Genomic DNA, 24901 nt, shown 5'->3' with positions numbered 1-24901 from the left:
ATATAAATAGCCAACATAAGTCATGTTACAAGCTTCAGAGTTCTTAAATAAGTTACAAGGACTATTATTTACAAAGTAACTCTTGGTAAAATTCTGCATCTCCCTATATTCAAACTGACTGCTGTTCTTTTGTTGTTTTGTTCTTTACTGAAATTCTTTCTGGCTTTGTAGCAGCAGGACTAGAAAAAAGTATGTTTTTTGTGTAAGTCTGTAAGACCTTTAAAGTGATGAGGGAAAATCTGGCAATCTGACACTGACTACCGAAATTTCAATTTCACGTTTAACCAATCATACATAGAAACTGCTATTTCTCACTATCATATTTATCCAAACTATCTTTCACTAAAGGTAAGTTTTTTTAAAACAATTATCTACTTGTTAAAAATTTGTGTAAAATAATTTTATTTTTAAAAAGCCGAATTTTAAAAACAGTTCTTAGTTTATTAACAAAGACTTAGAAAATTTCATATATCTTCCCCAGAGATAAGAATAAGGTCCTTCAATGATATTTTTGGTAATATTAAGAGGCGTCATAAGCACTTATAGGAAAGTCTAACAATTAGATAATGAAACTACCATTGACGTATTTGTTTTGAAAATTATGTTACATCTAAGGTCAAATTTTCAACCATTTTATTACAATGGCATACCAAAATTTTTTAGTATATTTAAAATGCTGATTATTTTAGTATTTGGCAGATATATTAAGTTTAAATACTCAAAATCCAAATAACAGGAGAAAACTAGAAAGCAGTGGAAGTGAAGGCGGAAGGAGAACAGCTCTGAAGGGGCAGTATTTGAAAGGTAACGTACTGATTCTCCTTTCAAAGACAGTAAGTTACGAGAGAATCAACTTAAGCTACACAAAAGGTAGGTATAAATCAATCCTATTTCTATGTACCAGCAAATAGTAAATGCAACTTAAAAAACAAAACCATTTTTTTATGAAAATATTTTCAACTTAGAAAGTATAGAATTTGACATGTGATATAAATAATTACATGCTCTAATCCTATGACATAGTGTATTTAAAATATTTTAAGTACGACATAAGATTAACATTTAGGTCAATATTTAATGCTGAAGTGGCACTATCCATGAAAATAACTCATTTGAGTGATTATTGAACAAATAATATTTATAAAGATCTATTTGGCTTATGAGTAAATCAGCCATGCATGAACACTGACAAATATTCATAAATATCTATTCTTCTGTCAGCTAGACAATAAATTTATTGGTAACTACCATAATCAGCTGGAGAGGGGAAAAAAAGCCATTTTTATTAGTGCCATACACCAAATATACAAGAGTAAATTTACTAGAAGATATACAAGACCTCATATCACTAAGATAAATCAACCTAAGTAGAGGGAAATACCATGTTCATGGTTTGGATGATTCAGTATTGTACAGAATGAAAATTCTCCTAAATTGATAGATTTAATGTAATCAAAATCTGAGTGGGTTTTGACTGTGTATGTGTGTGTATAGGAGGAAACTACAGGCTGATTCTAAAAATCTTTTCAATAAACGGTGGGCTAACAGGCTATCTATAAGGGAAGGAAAATAAATGAATCTTGATCCCTAACTCACACCATAAACTGCCCTTGTAAGTTTCTAAAGAGCTCCCTCTGAAGCGAGCTTCCACTGCTGCTCCTGAGTTGACAAATACTGAACAATATTTCAACCTCCAAATGTCGCAAGTGAAGTTTAAATTATGAATTAAATAGGTTTGTTCTGGTACTATGAGAAAAGATTAGTACATTATTGGAAATAATAAAAATCGGGAATATTCTCATCTTTTAAGCTTTAGTTTTTTTCTTTCATACTTTTAAAGCAGGTATCTCACTTTTTGGTATCCCGTATCAGGCAGCCTCACTACATATATCACTGGTTCTCAACTTAGACTTCATGATCATTTGTGAGGAATGCTGCAAGTCATCTCCTACAATTCCATTAGGAAAGAAAATTTAATTTTCTAAAATTTAAATTTCAACATAACCTCACTCTCACTCGAAATCCAAAATGCATTACTGGGAAGGCAAAAAGTGAGTAAAGTTACAGCCATTGAGCTAAGAAGTGCCCCTAATCCTGGTTATTATCTTGAGACTATATCAGCAAATGAACGTAATTCATTGTAAGTTTCTATGCATGTAAAAAAGGGGCTGAGAGCTGCTGATCTACAGCACAGTTGAGAATCCTAAAAAAGCATAGGAAAAATCACTAAGCAATCAAAAGAAAACGACAAAACCCACTCACTACATCTCACACACTTTATTCATGAGACCCTCAGACCAAACACAGAGCCTTTTGATTCAGAACGTGGGGACGAAAGGAAGCACCACTGGAGGCAAAGCCACCAGCACCACATGACAGCTACTCGAGAGAGGGGACAGAAAAACAGGAAACCCAAGATTCTCTGTGGACACTCAACACAAGCCATATACGTACAGGGCAGTCCCCCACGACAACTTCTGGAAATGTCACGCAATTTCAGACTGTAGGAGAGACCATGTTAATAAAGATGCCCCTGCGTCACAAAGCGCTCACGACACAGAGAACACAGGCAGAAGGACGACTTCTCGCCCATGTCCTCCATCTCCCCTCTTCTCCTCAAATATATTCTTCGAAATGTCAGAGAAGCATATATTACACCGTTGAAAGATTTTGTGTAAAATCATTACAATTTCTTTAATTCAGGAACTCATTTTAAAAAGGTATGTTTTAATTAGGTGGGAAATTAATTTATCTGAAATAATTTCTAAACAATGTAGGATTAAGAAATATTATATAGTAACTACCTTTGACTCAATAAAGCTTTTAACTAAGAATTTAAACTAAAAACTAGCAATGGATGTTTCAAATGTTATTACAAAACCTACAAGCTATATAGATACAGGCAAACAGAAAACAAGCTTGGAATTCATCTTAAAACAAGCAAAAGTTCTTGTGTCTTCATATATCATTTAAAGAATAAAAAAATAAGAAATAAATAGAATCACCTCCTAGAAAAAGCATAAAGGCTTTCAAAGAGGATGAAAACAGATTAATAAGAACACTTTTCTTAATATTATATACTTACATCCTGCAAAAAGAACTGTTCCATATATGTTATCTTCTGTTGTGAAAACCACATTTGTTCCACTACTTGCAGAAACAGAAATATTATGGATCTTGATTGCAACATTTTTCCCATCAAGATGGATAAGGGGACACTTCGTTAGGCCAATCTGTGCTGATGATACATTATCTCGAGTCACACAACAGACTATTACATCTGAGCCTACAAGTATTACTTTGTCTTGAGGAAAAACCTTAGTCTGAGAATCAGGAGACCCTAGAAAGAGCAAAAGGAATGATACGTGATTTAGGAGTCTTTTACCACAAAATAGCCCAGTGTATACCAAACATACTGTTAGATGCTTTGTGATAATGGTGGCCCAAAGATAAGGTATACCCCCCAGGTTTCAAAGGAGCAAGACAAACACAAGAAATAAAATAAAAGTGGATGTGGTTTTATTTACTTATGATAGAGTGATGGTGGGGGAGTGGAGGGGATGGTAGGTCAACGTCTAAGGTCACAGGTTAATGCCTAAGAAGTCTGAAGATTCCAATTAAATGGGTTTATATCCACATGTGAAAAACCCACACCAAGAAAAAGTCACTTATTAAATAACTCCATTCCTTTGAAATGTATTTAGGGCAGTCTTCTTCCTTTCACTCAGCCTAAATATATGTTTAAGTACTCCACATCTTTAAAAGCACGTTTTCCTTAATTCCAACTCTCTGCAGATTAAAGCCGTACCTTTGTTATGCTGTTGTCCTAATAGTCAATCTTGTTAATTACCTCTAGTCTCCTTTTACCTATTTACTCTACTGCAATCTGGCTTCTACCCCGACCGTTCTACTATAGCGGCTTGCTGGCCTAGCTGCTCAATCCAATGGCCCTTCTCAGTAATCTTTGCCTTTGACTTCCACAGCATCTCGTATGTTGCCTCAAGTCTTCTTTCTCAAAACTCCCTTCTCTTGGGTTCCATACCACTGTACACTCCTGGGCTACTCTTAACCTTCTGGCTGCTGTTTGCTTTGCTGGACTCTTTTTCTTCCATCTTATCCTTAGACATAGAAGCTTCTAAGGTATATGTCCCTGGACCCCATTCACCTTTCCCTGAGTTATGTTAACCTCCACATCATATCACATATATGCTGATGATTCTCAAATACGTATCTCCAGCTCCAACTAATCACCTGGATGCCAAACTGGTATTTCTGACTGCCTATGACACAGTGCTACTCAGACGCTTCACGAGTACCTCAAGGTCAACACATTAAGGATGAAATTTATCTTTCCCACCTAATCCATTCTTATATTTTCTGTCACAGTGAATGGCACTATCAGCTACCCAGCTGCCCAAACTAACAGTTATCCTTGGTTCTATTTCTCTCTTAGCAAATGCACAGTCACTAATCTGACTCTGTCTCTCCAGTGTTTTCACACCTTTCCCCCCTTTTCCTTTCTAAACCCATGTGTCCCAGTTTATGCCTTCACTGTCTTTTGTTGAGCTACAAGATTCTCCTTATCGACCTAACTTCTTCCAGTCCCTCCTTCCTCTGATCTGTTTCTCCTTATTATCACTAGAGTGGATTATCTACAATGATTACCAGCCTTTTTAAGGACATCATTTTATTGTCAACAATTTTCCAGGCCCTCTCTCACACTGCTAATGTTCTACCTGCTATGAGTTTTAGTCAACGTACAGATGACTTTTGGTATACTTGCAGATTCCCATGTTCTCTGCAATAACTGCAGCTCACAGGAGTCTGCTCTGTGGGCAGCCTTTTTTTTTTTTTTAAATATAGACTTGATCTCATTACCACCTACATATAGTTTTCGAATGTTCTTCAATGCTTACCACAGTGATTTTCAAACCCAGATGTCTATCCAATCACTCAGAAAGTTTTTTAAAAGTACAGATTCCTGAAGCCTATCTTAGACTTTTTGAATCAGAATGTCTGGGATCGGGGACTTGGAAGATCCCCAGGTGACCATCAAGCAGCCAAATGGGGTTGAGAGAACTGAAAGCTTAAACTAAACCTTACCCTTAAGCAAGATTAATTCATTTGCAAGAAAAATTCTTTAAAGATAAGCTTACAAGAAATGTTCTTCAGCTGGCTCCAGTCACTCCACTCCTTGTGACCAGAGAAATGAGTATCATCAACGTAGCATCTAATTCCCACATAATGAGTGGCACACTCCAAGGGCATGTCTGAGGTCCAACTCCAGTGATGGACTGTATCTTTACCATTCAGAGTGGTGTTATGGGTGACCTAAAAAATGAACACAAACACAAAATTATATTTCCAAGTAGTGATATGTTCTGCTTTTCTTATGATTAAAAAACACAACAGACTGTATACAATCACCAGCTAAGTAAGTTAAAGGTTTGTCCCTTTGTAAAACTGTCTCTGTTTTCTATAAGGCATAATAGGAGAGGTATACTAACAATAATGATGATTCATTTATGTTTACTTCTTGTACTTCAGGCCCTACTGCATTATCATACAAGATGTTGATATCCCAAAATATTCAATAGAGTTCACAAGAAAATATATCATTGTCTAAAATGACCTCCATTTTTCATGGATAAAAAATATTTAGTAGGTTTGTATCTTCAAGAGTTAGTCAAAGAGAGAAGCAGCATTTCAACAAAATAAATTATTATTTTAGACTGGATTTTTTTATATAAGCGTATATATTTTAAATTTTATTTTTAAATATGCAACTTACAAGAATACAAAATATTAATCTCAATTGCGAAAAACTGGTAAGATTTCAATCAAATATTGAGCATCTACTAAAAGAGACCCTGGGACTTCAGGTTAAAGACAATAGATTAAATGTATTTCCTTCTCTCTCACCTCCTGAAATCCCACTAAAACAAAAGGCCACAGATTTTTTTTTTAAAGGGCAGAGATGTACTAGGGCAAAAATAGGAGAAGCAACAACACAAGTACAATTTTGGACACTGGAAAGCAGATGGACAATAGTAACTGACTCAGAAGACCTGAGAAAGCTGAATCTTAAGCCTCCAATGGGAAAGTGAGAAAAAAATCTGATTTCTATCACTGGAGCCAGAGAGCTCCGGAAATGGCTGTGCCAGGTTCCCCTGGAAAAGCATAGTGAAGGTGAGGCACAAACAGGAAGACTGACTGAAAGCTGTCTGGGTGTAGGTTAGACACCCAGATCCTCTCCCACCGTCTATGCTGCCAGAGGACTCCCCTTCTCCACCTTGGCAGAAGAGTGGAGATTTATACTCTGGAAAAGTAAGACAGAATACCTCTGGATTGAAGAACCTAAGGAAGAGCTGAGAATGGGGACTATTGTACCAAAAACAAGGGGATTGCTAACCTACACAATCTGAAGGCTAGAGCACTCCTGCCTTCTTCCTCTACTCAGCTTCCCAGGATACAGACGACCCAGTTCATACTCACCAGGTAGGAGTCTAAACAAACTTTTCTGGTGCATATGCACAGGTCAACATAAAAACCTAAAATAATATTAAGATTTTGCCAACTAGAAAGTCCATCCTAATCACCTACAATGAAGGTCCAGTCAATAAGTCCCATCCAGGCAAACAGAAGTTTCAATTTGAGTTTTAAAAAAATTTTTTAAGAGTCACTCACTTAAATATGAATAGCAAACAGAATGACCAGAAAGTGGAAAGAAATTCTACTATGAAAGTTAAAGATGAAAATAAAGAAAAAAGCAGCCTGAAGAAACAGACTGCCGAGAAAGAAAAAAATGTTTTAAATCACCGATATTCTGAGAGATAAGATGAGATACTGTATCCATGAAATAAGAACAAGGATATATTTTTAAAAGAACAGAGAACAAAAAAAGGATCTCCTGTAAATTAAAAAACATACTAACAGAAATTCAATAGCAAGACTGCAGGACAAAATTTAGGAAAAACTGCTCAGAAAATAGAGCAAAATACAGATGGAAAGTAGGAATGATAAGACAATTAGAGGACCACTCTGGAGGGTCCAATTTCTAAAACACAGAAGCTCTAAGAAAAAAAGAGAAAACAGAGATGAGGAAATCAAAGACGTACAACAGGAAAATTTCCCAAGCTGACAAGCATGTATTTTCAGACTGAAAGGGGCCCAATGAGTGTCCAGCACAATGGATGAAGACAGATGCACAATAAGAACAAATGGGACAATGATCTCAAAATCTTGAGAAAATTTCCTAATCTAGGATTATATACCCAGAGAAACTAACAATCATGAGTGAGTGCAGAATAAACGCGTTTTCAGAAATGTCATGTCTCAATGTGTTCATCAAGTAGCATTACATTCCCACCAGGGTTTATGAAAGTTCCAATTGCTCTGCATCTTCTCAACATTTGGAATTGACAGTCTTTTGCATTTTGTTGGCAACTAATTTAAATTTTAAAAAATAAAATCTGCAAGCTACCATTGTAAATAACAGAGCATCTACAATAAATAGCAAATAACTACTAGAATTGATGCTTCCACCAAAATGAGGAAATAAGAGGAAGACAGGGAATTCAGAAAAAAGAGGATCCATGGCAAGAAAAAGGTAAAAGGAATCCCCTGGATGATGATGAAGACCCTTTGGACCATAGCTTCCTAAAGAATCTGCCAAAAGACACTGAGGTTTGTCTTAAGTGGGTTATGGGTATACCTAGGTATTAATCTCTTCAAACCTAGCACTGGCTGCTGGGAGTTGAGGCTGCTGGCACTCCTGAGACACTGCGGGTTACAAGAACCCTCAGCTATTTACCACACTCTGCTCTAGAAATATTGTCAGGATCTAGGGGAGCCCTTTTGTGAAAAGGGTCGGGAAGCAAGTCAGAAGGCTCTCAGAGAGATTTATTCACAAATTTAAAATTGATAAAATACTACTATGTTTGAACACTTGGACAGGAGATTCAAACAATCTGTAGAAAATTTAGGTTTGAATTAATGAAGAAGACAAATAAAACTAAAAATACAAGATATATATAACCATAATAGAAACAATGAACAGCGGTCTACTGAAAATTAGAACAATATGTAAAAGAGAGAAAGAGACAAGACAGAGAATGCACATATACAAGCACGCGAATGCCTGGGTGGGGTGGTGAGAAGGAACTAAATTCTCATCTTCCATTGTGGGAAGTTAATAAAACATTGCTCAAAACTGGAAATAAAAAATTTAAAAAGAGGAAAATAAGCATGCTATTTGGAAAAATGGAGATAAATAATACAAGAATCAGCTAAAAGAACTGAAATTGGTTGTTTACAGAAAAGAAAAACGGGAGCGGGGAGGGTGCTGCATAACCCCTAGGCGTGATTCACAGCCCGGTCTGTGCAGCACACAGCGTCCATGGCTGAATGCGAGGCTACAGGCGCAGAAAGTGTCAAGTTATAAATGAAACACTGTAAATGAAACTTACAAATGAAACGCTTATGTATAGTATTCCTTTTTTTTTTTTTTGAGTAAGATTAGCCCTGAGCGCACATCTGCTGCCAATCCTCCTTTTGCTGAGGAAGACTGGCCCTGAGCTAATATCCATGCCCATCTTCCTCTACTTTATGTGTGAGACGCCTACCACAGCACGGCTTGCCAAGCAGTACCATGTCTGCACCCGGGATCTGAACCGGTGAACCTGGGCTGCCGAAGCAGAACGTGTGAACTTAACCACTGCGCCACCAGGTTGGCCCCTAATGTATAGTATTCTTGATCTTTAAAATATTACAAAATAATAGCATTATAACCTGTGACAAAATGACTTGATTATAAACAAGTCTGCCTTAAATACTGATATTAATAACATATACTTACAAATAAAAATGTCGCATTTTACTATGGACGTGGATCATTTACCCTTTTACATTTCACTTTTTAAAATTCATTTGTTCTATCTCTATTTTTCTTGCCTCCTGCTATATTTCCCCATACAAAGATTTTTCATCAAAGATTATACTCCCCAAAGTAGGGAATTACTGCCTTGCCATTGCTGTCTTGCAACGCATCTTGCGGCAAGGAGTTATATGACCTTAGAAGAACATTTCCATTCATTTATGTTTGATTTCACTCACACTTCAAAGAATATCCCTCTTATTCTAGCATCCCTGAGTTAATTAAAAAAAAAAAAAACTAGCTCCCAAAGGAAGTAATGACAACAAATAGCTGGTTTAGCAGCTTTGTAAACACATGTCATTTACAAGAGCAAATATTAGCACCACTTTAAAAATGAGAAAAAGGAGGTTTTGAGAAGTCATTGTAAGCCAGTGAGTAGTAACCCAGAATACAAAATGCTAAGCCATAATAAAAAGCTATGTGATATAATTTTAAATAAGTGGTAATTTTAAGACAACAATGGTAGAGCTATAACAAAGCTAGCTGCAAATGAGATTGACATCAAGAATTGCCACTAAAATTTAAGAAAAGAGAGCATTCTAGGATGAAGTAATTAGGATGGGCTTTAAAATAATGGGTAGGATTTGACCTGGGTCTAGAAAAGTGTGTTCAATTTGAATAGATGAAAAGGAAAAAGAGGATACCTTAGATGAAAACGAATATACTTATTATGTAACATACACTGTAGTGGTTAAGAGCGAGCACAGACTCTGGAACCAAATTGCCTGGGTTCCAGTCCTGGCTCTACCATTTAATGCCTTCCTGTGACTCTGTATCTTCATCTGTAAAATGGGGACGATGCTAACAGTGCCTCCGTCATGGGCCTGTTGTGAGGATGTGAGGAATTAACACATAGAGCTTTCACAACAGTGTCAGGAACGCCGGAAGCACTAGGTACATGCTGACTACAACTGTGGCTGCTATTATTTCAGGAATGTAATACATAGGCTGTCAAAAAGGAAAAATAAGACACTAACTATGAAATACAGAATAATCCTATTTATCATTATCTTATCTACATACTTAGGCAAATAAACTGTAAAATCATGAGATGGTCTCCTAATTCTTAAATCTATAACTACGCATATTTTAAATCCAGTAAGGAGGAAAAGAGTAAAAGGATAAGAGAAAGAATGACCACATAGGCTTTCAAAACTTTTCACTATTTCTCACTATCCCTTACACTAAGGGCAAACTAAAGACAGATCATAAGGAAACCATTCACAAACACGATTAAAAAAAGAAGAGAGAAAAATTAATTTTAAATTTAAATTTAAATTCAAAATTTAAATTAATTAAAATTAATAATTTAAAAGTTAAATTTTAACTTGAAATTTAAATTAATGTAAAATTTAAAATTTTAATTAATTTAGTACTACTAAATATAAGAACATTATTTCAGATTCAGATAGATTCAAACTTACAGATCTATACAAAATTTCTCAACAATTACTATGGCTAAATATGTTTCAAAACATTTATTTTTATTTTATAATATTAGACAAAGAAAAAAATAACAGACTAAATTACATGTATACTTTTATTTCATTTATGTAAAAACATGCATATAAAAAAGGTTAGATTGGAATACCCAAAGATAACATTTACTGTGTTCAAGTGATAGAATCATGGATTATTTCTCCCTTAATTTCATAAATTTCCTATAATGGTTACACAATATTTTAATAATTAAGTGATTTTTGAGTCATAGCGTATGTTTTTAATGAACGATGAAAGGACATCTGATCTATTTCTTTAATAATCTAATGGTTCACTGATGCCACCTTAAAAATCTTTTAAAAATTATTCAGTTTCTTTAATGTCACAAGAAAAAAATCTATTTTTGTTCAAACTTACTGATTTTACTATTTCCATATTCTTTTTACGTAGAATTTTAATTTCCCAGATGACATTTGAATGACGTGGAAGAACAGAACCCCTGTCACTCCACTTCAGGTGTAACGTAGAAGTTGGGAAATCAGCAGACAAATTCAAGATCTCTGGAGTGTCTGGAATTAAGGCTTAAAAACAGGAAACAAAAGATAAAGATTAGTAAAATAAATAATAATGTTTCATATTGTAATTCTATTAACTAATCTTAAATTCTATTCCTTCTTGAGCAAAAAATAATCAAGAATTAAAGGCAAACTCTGGAACCTATTCTGAAAAGAGAACCAATATATGTATGTATTTATTTAAGAAGCTCCCAATGATTCATCAGCCACAGTTAAGAAAATTATTTATCAGCTGGCTGTTTCAAATCCATAATGGCTTCTAATACAAACAGCAACTAGGTTCCCACAACATTCTAGTGTCATCCGGTCTGGAAGCTACAAGTAGGCAACATCAGAGAGAAGGAAAAGAGCTTCCTTTGCATGGCTGTAGGCTGGGCCTAAGAAAACAAGAGAACATGGAAAGTTCGCCTTGGTAAAGCTTTCCATCTGTTTTCTTTGCATCCTTCCCACTCATCTCCCAGTGTCAGAGCCCCCCATGCCAGAGGAAGTCACCCACTTGACAATGCAATGAGCTATTACTGGCATAGGTATCGTAAATAGTAGCAAGACTGTAGTAATGACCAAGGCACTGAGGGAGGAAGCCATGAGAGTACTGTGAAAATCTAAGACGGCCTTAGCAGGATTAAGAAGTCCTTCAGAAAGCCTAGTTTAGCAGCGGTGTAGAACACGGTCTGCAGAAGATGGACAAAGAGAGAAGGTGATCAAGTAGCAGACAGTTGGAGAAAGCCTCGCTAGAGTGACAAGGATATGGATCATGATGCCATATATGGAAAAGAAAGGACAAAATCTGATGGGCATTTCAAAGAAGTGACCGGATCAAAGAAACGAAGGATTAGTATAACAAGGCACAGAAACATCTTCCTCAAGTTTCTAGACCAGAGAGCAGCAAGAATGGCAAAAGGAATCAGGGACCATTGTGAAGAGATGCAGGAGAATGGCTGTGGATGACTGAGTGTCAGGAGAGGAAGAGACAGTCAATGGGGGTGGTCTGCAGACGTTGAGTGAGAATGGTGACAAGTCAGAACCACGGATACAGACTCAAGAGGAACTCACTGACTGCAGCTGAAGAAATGAACATGGATGCACAGACACAAAACAGCAGAAGCTTGTCTGAGAGCTACTGACAGGCAGTCACACCTTCAAGGAAACAGACCTCAGCAAGAACCTGAGAGGGAAGAAGAAGGAAACCAGAGAAAAGCCAAGATCACTGAGATCAAAAGAAATGGGTTGTCCTCTAGGCCAAGTAAGACAGAACTCAGACGAAGACTGAGAAAACATCACTGACATTGGGGAGGTTATTGTCAATACCTGAGAAAGAAGTTTGAAAGGGCAGTGGGCTCTGAAGCAGTATTAGAAAAGCAAAGAGAAAAACCATGCTCAAGGACATGGCATCTCATAGGGAGAAACTGGTAAACTGAAAAAAAGTAGCACGGAGAATAAGTTAAGCTTCAAAATCTTCAAGTCTTCCTACCCACAAGGGATGAGTAAATTACCGAAACTTGTTGGATCAGTGGAAAACACAAGGTATGAGACTGTTCCATCTATGAAACACAGGCTCTCTAGCATGCGGGGGTCGGAGAAACTGGGGCCTCTTTCTCACATGCTCTCTCCTCGAATGACAGTGAGGTGAAGCTAAGTTGAAAGAAATCCAGAGACACATGCTCTCAGGCCTCATCTCTGTCCTGGTCCTTCCCCATGAAGCTCAAGGACCAAGTGAATAAAGCCATGGCAAGCACAAACTACAGGAGTTGACAGAGGTAGGGCAGCTGAATGTGCAAAATACCAAAAACAGCAGAGCAAACCAATACAAATGAGTCTTGGAACTTATAAGTTCTTAAAAAATTTAACTAAAATTTGCTGACCACAGTGCTCTACAGTGGACCTTTATCAAATGTTTAGGGCTGTACTGCAAATAGTACACGTGGATTTAAAGCCTAAACTATAGAGCAAAGTTAACAGTTACACAGCTATATAAGGACAGTGGAAGATACTTTATAGGAGAAGTTTTAAGTGGGAAGGTGCTTTTAAAAAGAAGAAGTGGGGCCGGCCCGGTGGCACAGCAGTTAAGTTCGCACATTCCGCTTCGGCAGCCCGGGGTTCACAGGTTCGGATCCTAGGTGTGGACCTATGCACTGCTTGTCAAGCCATGCTGTGGCAGGGGTCCCATATAACAGAGGAAGATGGGCACAGCCGTTAGCTCAGGGCCAGTCTTCCTCAGCAAAAAGAGGAATATTGGCAGCAGATGTTAGCTCAGGGCTAATCTTCCTCAAAAAAAAGAGGCAGCGGAAACGAGGAGGAGGAAGTTGATTTAGCGCCAGGAGAGGGAAAGTTCAAGGTGCCAGTGTGACCACAGAGAGCAGAGGCTTCCAAGAAAGTGGTTCTTTCAAATGTTTCAGGATGTCACGATGTAGTAACTTTAAAATTATGAAACATGGGAGTCTTTTACTAAGGCAACGCTTATCTATTAAAACACCTCCCTCCCTGAAAAGGCCGCATAATTTACATTTTATCTAAATAGCAGTGGGCTACTCTTAGAAACACAAGTCATACCCAATATCTCAAGCTAAAGACAGGAACAGCCATAATTACAAACAAAAGGATTAAACAGACACACTTTTTTCACTACTTCATAGTCCAGACGGCAAGTTCCCCTAAGCTCCCATGAACTGTCACTTGCACTACTTTCCAGCTAAAATAGACATTGGAGGACAATGTGACCTTGCTTTCTAGAAACTAGGAACTTTTCAGCTGGACAGTTCAAAAGAAATTTAATCAGTCTTGTTTGTTTATTTTTTTAAAGCTAGTACATCTTTACCCATAACCTCCATGCTCCTTTTGCTTTAGAACATCAGAAGAGGAAGCTTTCCCAGCTCTTGATGGAATCCACTTTATTTATTCTGCCTCAGATGGATCCAAATTTTCAGGTTATTTTAAGAAACTTAGACATTAAAAGTCTTACAAAAACTTACTTTCGTGCTTCTCCTTGTCAATTAGCAGCTTATTAGATATATACATATATATGTATGGTAAATATCTTGTTTGTTTTTTATGTCTACTTTTCTTTTTTCTTTCTGTTTTTGTTATTGGCACCTGAGCTAACATCTGTTGCCAATCCTTTTTTTTTCCTCCTTTTCCTTCTTCTCCCCAAAGCCCCCCAGTACATAGTTGTATATTCTAGTTGTGAATGCCTCTGGTTGTGCTATGTGGGACGCCGCCCCAGCATGGCCTGACTAGCGGTGCCACGTCTGCGCCCAGGATCCGAACCAGCGAAACCCCAGGCCGCCAAAGCGGAGCACGTGAACTTAACTGCTCGGTCATGGGGCCGGCCGCTATATGTCTACTTTTGAAAGCATCTTAAGATCTGCAGAAAACTTAATTTCTCATACTTTTATTTAGTAGCAAATTGCCAAAGAACCCAGATCCTTTAATGCACAGCTGTACTATCATTTCATAGCTTCTCTTGCACATAGTAGGTGCTCAAAGCTTTGACCTCCCTCTCTCATATTCATCTAATCTGCTTTTCAATTTGCTTCTCAGCACCTTTCTTAGTAGTAGTAGTAGAAACATCTTAGTATTGGGATACTGTTAATCTAATATTCTAATCATGATCAGGCCCATTATTATTAAAAATGCTATCAAGAATTATATGCTTTGTAAAAACAAGGAACTATTAATCAAATAAGTCACCTGGAGTCTGTCTTGACCTGCCTTTCTCATTCTTTCTACCACTATCATCTTCAAGTAGCTTCCCAGACAGGACCTTCTCAATACCCACTGAAAAATCAGACAACTCAAGCCAGCTCTCTGAGAGTCTCTAGGAATTTTTTAAGAATCTGGAATAAAATTAAGTTAGAGTCCTCATACCTTACTATAAAATCATTCCAGATGGATGAAAGATTTAAATCAAGCATGATAATAAAATCAAAAACTCATAAAGAAAAATAGCAAGAGATTCTATCATATAAAAACGAAAACCTGTGGTGTGAAAAATACCATAAAGTTTACATTTTAAACTTGGAAAAATATATGTAGCAAATATGACAGAATTAATAACCATAACATAGAGATAAGGTGAACTGACGAGGAAAAAGACTAATTTCAACATCAGAGAAGATTTACAAAGGATACAAATAGTTCAGAAAAGAGTAAAAATGAATGATAATTAGTTTAAAAAAGTAATGACAGAAATGCAAAAACATGGGGCCGGCCAGGTGGGTAAGTTCGCACACTCCGTTTTGGTGGCCCAGGGTTTTGCCAGTTCGGATCCTGGGCGCAGACCTAGCTCCACTCATCAAGTCACGCTGAGGTGGGGTACCACAAGACAGAAACAGAAGGACTGACAACTAGAATATACAACTATGTGCTGGGGAGTTTTGGGGAAACAAGAAAAACAAAGATTGGCAAGAGATGTTAGCTCAGGTGCCAATCTTGGGGGAAAAAAAAAGAAATACAAAAACAATGTTATAATTTGGGGGCCATGAGATTGAAATGGCAAAACTAAGAGAGATGGACAATACCCAGTCCTGGCAAGGATGTGGAAGAACGCGCATCCTCTAATACAAGGTTTGCGGGAAGGCAAAGAGATTCAAAATTTTTGGAGAACAACTGGCAATGGATATCAAAAGCCATAAAGAAGGGCAATGTCTTTAATGCAGCATTCTCACGCCTAGGAATTTAGCCTAAGGAAATCAGCACACAAATTCAGAAACATCTATGTGCAAAAGATGTTCATTAAAGCATTTGGCTATAATATTGAAAAACTGGAAATAAAAATCTCAATGTTAATCATCAATCACAAAGTAATTATGATACCTCCATTCAACTGCATACTACGCAGCCTGTAAAAATAATACAAATTTATTTAGATAACAACTTGAAAATCAATCTACGTCTTCTGCTAAGCAGGCTACAAAGTAATATGAACCTATTGTTTATATGTACATGCACAGAAAATATATTTAAGTGTTAACAGTATATCCCTGTGGGTAGTAGGATCCTGGCTCAACTGCACAAACTATACATCACACACAACTATAGAAAGAAAATAACAAACACGGCTCTTTCCTCTTCATCTGGAAAGACTGCCCTAAGTAGCACTTTACCCAGACAACACTTCAGTCCGAAAACAGGACAGATTCTAAGTTCCTGGACAGCATGCTTTGTTACTATCCTTTCAAAACCTATGCTACCTTAGACACAGACGTCTCCAAACATGCACCCTGTGCATAAACCTGGAGAGATCACCGAGTTAATTATAGTTTCTTTCCCTTGCTTCAAAGTCAGTCATCCCTATAAGATCACATCACTATAATATCACTACGGTGCCATCCCATAATAGTTGTCAGCAGCCAACGAACCTGCTTACCCCACCATTAAAACAGTCAAGACTAACTGGGGTTTTTAAGGTCTCACCACATAGCAGAATTCCCTCTGTCAGCCTGGGTCTATTTCAGGTTTCCATTCAGCTTGTAGCAAGCGTCCCAGGCATTCATGGACACGTGTGTAGAAGATGCCTGCTATGGGTCAGGCACTGGGCTAGGGGCCAGGTGTGGAAGGCAAACACCCAGCCTTCACGGAAACTATTTTCTCATGGAGGAGACACAGTGAGCACCTAATTACATAAGAAATTACTAACGCAACGGTGAGAAATGCCCCTAGAGAGAAATACAGATTGCCTAACGGAATACTAAGACAGGAACAGGGTCTTCTCTAGGAAGGGGTGGTCAAAGACTATTTCCTAGAGAAGGGATACCTGAGAAGTTCTGAAAGGTGTGCAGAAATGAACAAAGCACAGGGGCCGGGAAAAAAGTATCTTGAACTCTGCGACATCGATTTTGACTGCCCAGAGGACAAGCATGCTTCCTTCCTGACCTTGGCCGTGCTCTACTATTCATGGTACAGCCACTGGGTAAATGAAAGCATTAGTGTACCAACGGAAATGCAACAGAATGGTAAATTTCCACCAGTTATAAAGCACCACAATACTAACAAAGGCATTGTTCCAAGTTACTTTCAAACCAACTTTCTTTTCAAATACTTACAAACATTTTTTTCACTGAGTATGAATTTACTTATAGAACTTCCAAAATCACGTAGAGGGCTTATCACTACTTCATGATCACCAGGTGAAAGAGCTGGGATTTTGATATTTGTTTTCTCTGATGGATAACAAGAATAGGATCTACGATATAAGAAATTAAATTTTAATTAGCAGATAAAATTAATAATGCAATTTTCATAAAAACTTCATTAATACAAAATGCACTGGAAAATACTTAATGCTTTTTTTTGTATACAAAAATATGATAGGTTATACTGCATTTTAAGACTGAAAAAAAAGAGGTTAATGGTAAGTGTACCAATGTGGTGGCAGGAAAAAATAACCAGATGGTACCAGAAAGTCAAGTGAGTAGCGTAAAGGCTTCTTTCAGGACACTTAGGATTTTAGCATGCCCTTCAAACTCCCACCCAACCTGCGCTTTACCTCCTTTCTCTTCCCTCCCATTGCACGTGCCCCGCCCCCTACATAGCCGGCACTTCTAGACCACACCATCACAGGGCCCCACACTAAGATGGTGCTTGACAGACAGCGAGGACAGAAGGGAACCTGGCTACTTGTCGCCCCTCAGACGCCCTCAATCCATCCGCTCCTTCACCTCGGCTCATGGTTCACTCTGAACAAAACTTCCTCATCAGCTCTGCTTTCAAAACACTCTTAGACAAAAGTGATTTTTAACTCTGTGGTTCCACGGCCCTTTGCATCCTCATGGAGCACGTTTACATTCCTTTTATTGTTATTCATGTACACTTCTAACTTCCTATGAAAACTGTAATTCAAGCAAAGGGACTTTCAGTGCGTCCCGCATCCCTGCCCCACCCCCGCCCCAGCACAGGCCTCCTCACATCACTCACTCAGGACTCTGCCTTAACCCCGGGCTCACCTCCTCTCAGCCTCACATGGTGAGGCTTCAGCAGGGGCCAGCAACACAAAACCACCTGAATTCTCTCAACAGTGCTACTTCATACATCCACGCCATCGTACCTTTCAGGCTGGACTGTCCTCCTATCCTCCTTCTGCTGAGAAAACTGAGTATTCCCACTGGCCAACCACACCTCTGACAGCCTCTCTGGACCCCACACCCCTTAGTCAAGGCGCCCTCAGCCCCTCACAGGCAATTTCTGTCAGCACTTAACCCACAGCACTCTCGTGACTTGTTTCTTGTGAACTCCTGGGGAGCCAGAACAACTTCCTCTCTGTGTGGCCTGCGTAGTTATTAGTGCTTTTTTACCAAAATTTTCAGCTTCTCCCCTTCTGGATTCACAGTAGGACTGCACTTCCCTGATCCTCTGAAGCAAGGTACAGTCATGTGACTTTATTTGCAGAGAAACGTAAGTGAAAGTCACGTCTATTACTTCAGAAGGAAGCTCTGAAACAGTGCAGGCTGTGCCCTCCTTGTTCCCCTGTCCTAATGCACAGAGGGTGAGGGACCCCGGGCCTGGGGCTCTAAGGGAGAGATGCGGGACAGAACATAGAACACCGCAGGAAAGAATCCTTTATTTTCACAGCAGAAAATAAAATAAGATTTGAGGGTTGTTTCTGCAACACAATCAAGCTCATCCTGGTTGATGAACTACCAAAATGCTCAGACTAATGCTCAATAAATGTAAACCGAATGGGAAACAGATCACATTTATGTCAATTTACACGAGGACCACTCATCCGCACACTGGGGCTTGGAGCTGCTGGGCTGGAACTCCTTTGGCATTGCTAAACAACTCAGAGCCCAGCTGGAATCAAGGAAAAGCAAGCAGAATGTTCTGGCTTGTATGCAGCTCAAAGGCCTCAATTCCAGGCCTCTAGCCCACTCTAAGATTACTTTAGAGGGTAAGGTGGTATGACAGAACCTGCCACTTGCCTCCTAATGTCCATTTCCTCCTTTTCCTTAATAACATTAACCCAAGGTTTATCTGGGCACATTGCCATCCAGCTAGCAGAACACACTGCCCAGCTTCTTATGCAAATACGTTTAGCCATTTGACTGAGATCCGCCATTGATGTGTAAGCAGAGGTGTTGTGTGGAACTTCTTAGAGGTCTCCTTAAAGAAAATCACCCTTCTTTTCCTTCCTGCTTGCTGGAAAGTAGACAGGATAGCCACTCCTCAAGCATCATCTTGAACCATGAGATCCCGCGCTAAGATGGCAGCGTGGCATGATAAAGAGGAACCTGGGTCTCTTGTGGCCATAAACAACCATGTCAGCCTGGAACTCCTGACAAGAGAGTTAATGCCTGTCTGTTAAGCCACTATTAATGACATATTCTGTTAGGCAGGGTCAAAACTTGAACTTTGATACAGTAGACATTGGTTTGGGACAGACCAGCAAAACTTCCCCATAGCAGATCAGAAGCCACGGCACATTAGAAGTCTGTCCCATACTTAATATCCATATCATAAAAGAATCAATGTTTTGGCCAGGAGAAGGTTTTGTTTCCATCTTGAGTGATGTAAGATTGAGCCTTTTCAGATAGAGAGCTAAGACTCAAAATTTCATTAAAAAATTTTCCAAATAAAATCTTTATATCCTAAAATTAAAGACAAATTAGGTTATAGCTATAAATGAAAGTATTTCCATTACCCATTTTCAATGCAAACTTCATAGAAAGTACCATGGCCTGCTCCAGAAGGTGCTTTCCAAGAACAGTCCCACACTTGTAAATTGTTAGTTATACACTTCAGATCGTGAGGAGCCCCTGGAGAAGGAGAAAGAAAACACACACACACACACACACACACACACACACACACACACACGAGAACATGCTTCATTATTTAATCGCCTTGTAAAAGGTCAACAAGTCAACTGTTTTCAGTCATAAGTACAAGCACGTGTGTCTGGAGACAGCCATGTTCTTTGCGCAGAGATGAACCTACAGTCACAGGAGGTCACTAGTTTTATATTTCTTCTTGTAGTTTTGGTTTTAAAAATCTAGAGAGTAAACTGATGAGAGTAGGCCAACCACTAGACCACCACTGAGGGGTTAGGCCTCTATCAAAAACTCCCCTTCCAGGCAACTAGGATAAATAGAGGGAGTGACTATGTGGATTCAATGATGAGGCCGAGAGAGGGCCTGGGAATATTTTAATCTCCAATCGCCCCATTTGCCAAAAAGAAAAAGGTGACTCTAAGTAAAACCATGTGTCTCACACAGCCACAAACACTTCTAAGCTCTCCCAGCCACTGCTGCTTCCCTGCTTGTTCCCAGACTGCCACCTACACAGAAAGCCCACAGACAATCTTTGGATTTTTATGGAGCATGTTACACTTCAATAGTAATGAGTTCACATGAGTCTCTGAAATATATGTATTTTGTGTAGGCTTAAACAACTGAAAAGTAACAAATAGTTCAGAAGATTACAATCCTAATCGTACTTATTCACATCTATAAAATAACATTAGATTATGGAATACATAAGCACTATACGATGAAAAACTGTCATTCTAAGAGGAAAATAAAGAGAAAGGAGGCGGGTACGAGAGGGAGGGAAAGAGGGAGGAGAAAAGGACAAAGGAGGAAAGAAGAGAGGGAGGGAGAGGATAAAGCAGTTACAGCGTAAAAAAAGGTATTCCATCTCAGACTTTCTCTATAAATGTCTATGAAAAAGTTTTTCTAATTTTTACATATGGTTGGCATGATATTCACCATAGCAATAAGTTATAAAGCTATTTATATAAGATAGAAAACAAAATCATTAGAAGCACTCACATTAGAAATCATCAGTAATCATAATAAAGTATTTAATTGTGATCTTGAGGAAAAGAGAAGATCTGTTTAATTATGGAAATAATGTAAAACGAAACTCCTGGGCAGAAGGATGATAATGTTTGTTATCAAAATAAGCTAGGTAATATCTACACAAACATTCTTAATATAGTTAAATAAGATGAAAACAATATATTATTAAAGAAAGATTTAGATTTCATTTATGTGACCTTCTGAAAGGCAAAATTACAGAGAAAAGAGATCAGTGTTGGCTGCAGGTAGGGACAGGAGGGGCTGACTACAGAGGAGCACAGGGAATTTTCTGGGATGACGGGACTGTTCTGTCACTCGATTGCACTGGTGGTTACATGACTACATGCATGTGTCAAAACTCCCAGAACTTTCTCCTAAAAGGATGAACTTTATTGTTTGTAAATTGTAGCTTAATTTTTTTAAATGGGGAAAGAATATTTAGATCTATCTTTCTGGACCTTTTTAAAAGAACCAAAAGTACACAGACAAAGGATGACAAAGAAATAGATTTTAACCACAAAAAAACCTAAAGAGTTTAATAAAGACACAAGATCACTTCATAATCAAAATAGTAATGACATGGCAATCAATTCATTCTTTTCGACTCTGAAGGACTCACCCTTTTTCTGGCTATTTACTTGACTCATTAAATAGAGAAGAATAAATGTTAACAAGGGCCACTGGAAATTTGAAGTCATCCTCATTCTTTTGCTGTCCACCATCCGGGATCGTTGTGTCAAACACAAGGTAAAGTCCATCACCCGCGCAATGCAGTCAGCCTGGATGAGGAGAAGAAGTTCAAATGGTGTTCAAATCGCTCTGAAGACACGTCTTATCCTGTGCACACCAGCACTGAAAAGGGTACTGACCAATACGGAGACACACTGTACATCCGCAACTTTGGAGACACAAGACTCAAGCTGCCCCGGCTCTGGGAGACATAGACAATCACACACAGCTGTTCTTCAGGAATCTTCAAACTAAAGGCTTCAAGTTCAAGATTATAACTGAGCACGTTTATCGACTCTCCACTCCAGTACTGTTAGAGTACAGAAGCGCAGTGCGTAAAACTGAAGTTTGGACGATTTTAAGCGACAAATGGAATGAGACTTTCAATTCTAATTAGTATTAGTATATATTAACTTTCATAGTCATTTACGACAAGCAATATTGCTTTTCTTTTCCATCTACACTGTGCTATAAAGTTTCCATTTCATATAAATTTAAATAGTTTAACAAAATTAAGGTAAATAATAAGATAGAGAGTTTGCAGATGTGAAAAAAATACCAACGACAGAAATGACTAAAGTGTACAAACACTATAACAACCATAATGGGAGAGGGACCACTGGTGGACAGGAGACTGTGACATATTTCTGTTGAAAACTGAACGCATGCAGACGAGCAGTGACTGAGTCTGGTGGGCGGTGGTGGGGGCTGCCACAGAGGGAGGCGCTGTTCAGCCCGAGCACTCCTGAGACACTTGTCAGCACAAGCTTAGAGACGGCCTCCCAAGGGCCAGGTCCTCAGCCAGGCACTGGAGGCGCAACGCTGAGCCAGACGAGGGCCCAGCCCTCAGGAAGCTGAGACTCCATTCAGAAAGATACAGACATGAGAAAATAAGAAATTTAAGATCCTAATACGAGTTTTAAAAACTGGAATAAGCTGATGTGCACGGGAGTGTGTGAGTGAATGAAGTCTGTTCTTGAGCTGAGGCCTGAATGATGAGAAGACTGCTGTGATCAGCTCAGGGGAAGAGGAAATATAAAGACCCTAAGACAGGACAAGAGGACCAGGAATAGGAGGGGACAAGTCAGAGAGGTGGGCTGGGCAGGCCACAGAGGGCCTCAGGGCCCTTGAAAGGATATGGAGTTTAATGGATTGAGAAGAGAAGCCACTGGCATGTTTTAATTAGGGAGATCATGATCCGATTTGCACTTTGGGAAGATTTCTCTACTGCTACATGGAGGACAGACACCAGGGGAGGAGAGAAGGGCAGGGAAAGCACAGTCCAAATGAGATCACCAGAGGCCAGGACTAGGGTTCCAAAAGCAGAGGTGGAGAGAGGTGGTCACATTCAGGAGCGGTTCTAGAATGGAGGGCCTCACCAACACATCACAGGCAGGACAGTGTGTGGTTAAACACACAGACAGGGTCTGAATCCCAACTCTGCCACTTATTGTATGACCTTAACCTCTCTGTGCCTCAGTTTCTTCATCATAAAGTGGGGATGATAACCGTATTTTCTTCATAAGTTTATTGTGAAGATTAAACGAGTAAATACATGTAAAGTGCTTAGAATAATGGTAAGCACATAGTAGGAGCTGTACATGTATTCTGTGTATTGTGTGAGACACAGGGAGAAGAGAGGAAGCAAAGGTGGCTACTAGATTTGGTGGAAAAACAACAATGGATGGGTGGTGGCGCCATTTAAATCCTCTCTGGGTGCGTGAAGAGGAGACAGTGATTTACGGAGCTCAAACTAAAGGATTCGAAGGTCTGTTTATGGAAGTCAACTGTGATGTGCTAGACCCCCCACTCCAAACAGAGGCATTCTCCCCGCAGATCGTAAAGAATCGTCAGGGAGACCAGGGAAGCTAATCAAGAGATGGGTACCAAAGAGGAAAGCCCTCCACACCTGACCCTGGGGGACTCCTCATAGTAATGAGGTTCCAGGCATTCTTGCTGAATGAAGCCGGCCAGCCAACAAGTCTTCCCAACGTATTGAAAACTCTTTGTCAGACCTAATACTGCCTCTTTTTTTATATTGGAACAGATAACCAAGGATCACAAAACATGTAAGCCAAGCCTAAAACATTAAAGAGAATTTCAGGACAAACAGGATCACCAAAAAGAAAATAAAAATAACTCTCAGAGTAGGAATGATGTTGGAAAGAGGAAAACTAAAAAATAAACAGAAAACCATCTCTAAATAGTATTCGCAGAGCAAACATGGCACAGCCATAAAAACAAGAAGAGGGTGCAACAACAACAACAACAAAGACATAGAAATAGCTCTTATAAGTTACATATATTGGCTGATATTAAAATTTTTTTAAATGATAAAACGGTGCACAAGCTTTCAGAAAAATACAACAGACAAAAATAGAAAATGTGAGCAGAGACACGAGAAACAGGGACTTGATAAAGGAAAGGAGATCCAACATCTAAATAACTGGAACCCAAAAAGATAATTCAAAAACTATTCTTCTACGGGCCTCCCCATGGCCGAGTGGATAAGTTCGCGCGCTCCGCTTCGGTGGCCCAGGGTTTCACTGGTTCGGATCCTGGGCGAGGACAAGGCACCGCTCATCAGGCCATGCTGAGGTGGTGTCCCACGTGCCACAACTAGAAGGACCCACAACTAGAATATACAACTATGAACTGGGGAGGATGTGGGGAGAAAAAGCAGGGGGAAAAAAAAAGATTGGCACAGTTGTTAGCTCAGATGCCAATTTAAAAAAAAAAAAACTATTCTTCTTTGCGAAAGCAAACGGCAATATCTCTTGGCTATTGCTGAGTACTGCCAAAAAAAAATCAGAAAATGAATCCCAAATAGCTTAAATAGTTTTAGCCAAGACATACACGAGGCACGAGCACACATTTCAAAAGTGTTCAATTATTTTCTGGATGAATAACTTCCTAGTCAATGCCAGTGTCACCAAGCTACTTATTACAATGAAAATGTATTCATGGAATGTCTAAAATGCCAGTTGCTAAAAGTTACAGAATTACATAGTGTGTACAGGAATAACTGAATAAAGGAGGTGAAACTGACCAAACCACAACTAAAATAATCAGAAACCTTATTTACTAACTGGCTAAACATTACCTTGAAAGGAGACAGTCCCTCACTACAAGCTGACATTTGTTCTAGAAAAGAGAAGTGCGCCCCATGAAGTGGCAAGACAGGAACAAACAGAGGCAGCTGGGGATGAGCTCTGGACCAGATGCTGAGGACCCAGACTCTCATCCTGGCTCCGTTACTAATTAATGGTGTGAGCAAGCGCAATCACTTAATCTCTCTCAGCTTCAGCCTTAAGTACTGCAGCCGAAGCCAGCTTTCCTCGGGGTCTCCTGAGAAACTTCCCAAAGCTAAGCTGTAGTACTGCGTTCCTGTTGGCAGGCAACAAGCAAGCAGACACACCAGCACAAGG

At 39.0% G+C, this 24901-nt stretch overlaps 1 protein-coding gene across 2 annotated transcripts in view; it reads right to left on the bottom strand.

Annotated features, from left to right (window-relative positions):
* The window catches only part of LIFR (LIF receptor subunit alpha), a 74983-nt gene that overhangs the window by 29879 nt on the left and 20203 nt on the right, over nt 1–24901 (bottom strand). For both annotated transcript variants that reach the window (XM_070586965.1, XM_070586964.1), the window contains exons 2-7: nt 21364–21523; nt 19586–19700; nt 16992–17131; nt 10793–10956; nt 5157–5331; nt 3086–3340 (exon numbers count right to left, since the gene is read on the bottom strand). In XM_070586965.1, the coding sequence (XP_070443066.1) occupies nt 3086–3340; nt 5157–5331; nt 10793–10956; nt 16992–17131; nt 19586–19700; nt 21364–21502 (988 nt within the window). In that variant the 5' untranslated portion in view covers nt 21503–21523. The remainder of the gene's footprint in view (nt 1–3085; nt 3341–5156; nt 5332–10792; nt 10957–16991; nt 17132–19585; nt 19701–21363; nt 21524–24901) is intronic.

The sequence above is a fragment of the Equus przewalskii genome, chromosome 20 (genome assembly GCF_037783145.1).
Source record: "Equus przewalskii isolate Varuska chromosome 20, EquPr2, whole genome shotgun sequence".
Lineage (NCBI taxonomy): Eukaryota > Metazoa > Chordata > Mammalia > Perissodactyla > Equidae > Equus > Equus przewalskii.
This window is presented reverse-complemented; position numbering and strand designations above follow the sequence as displayed.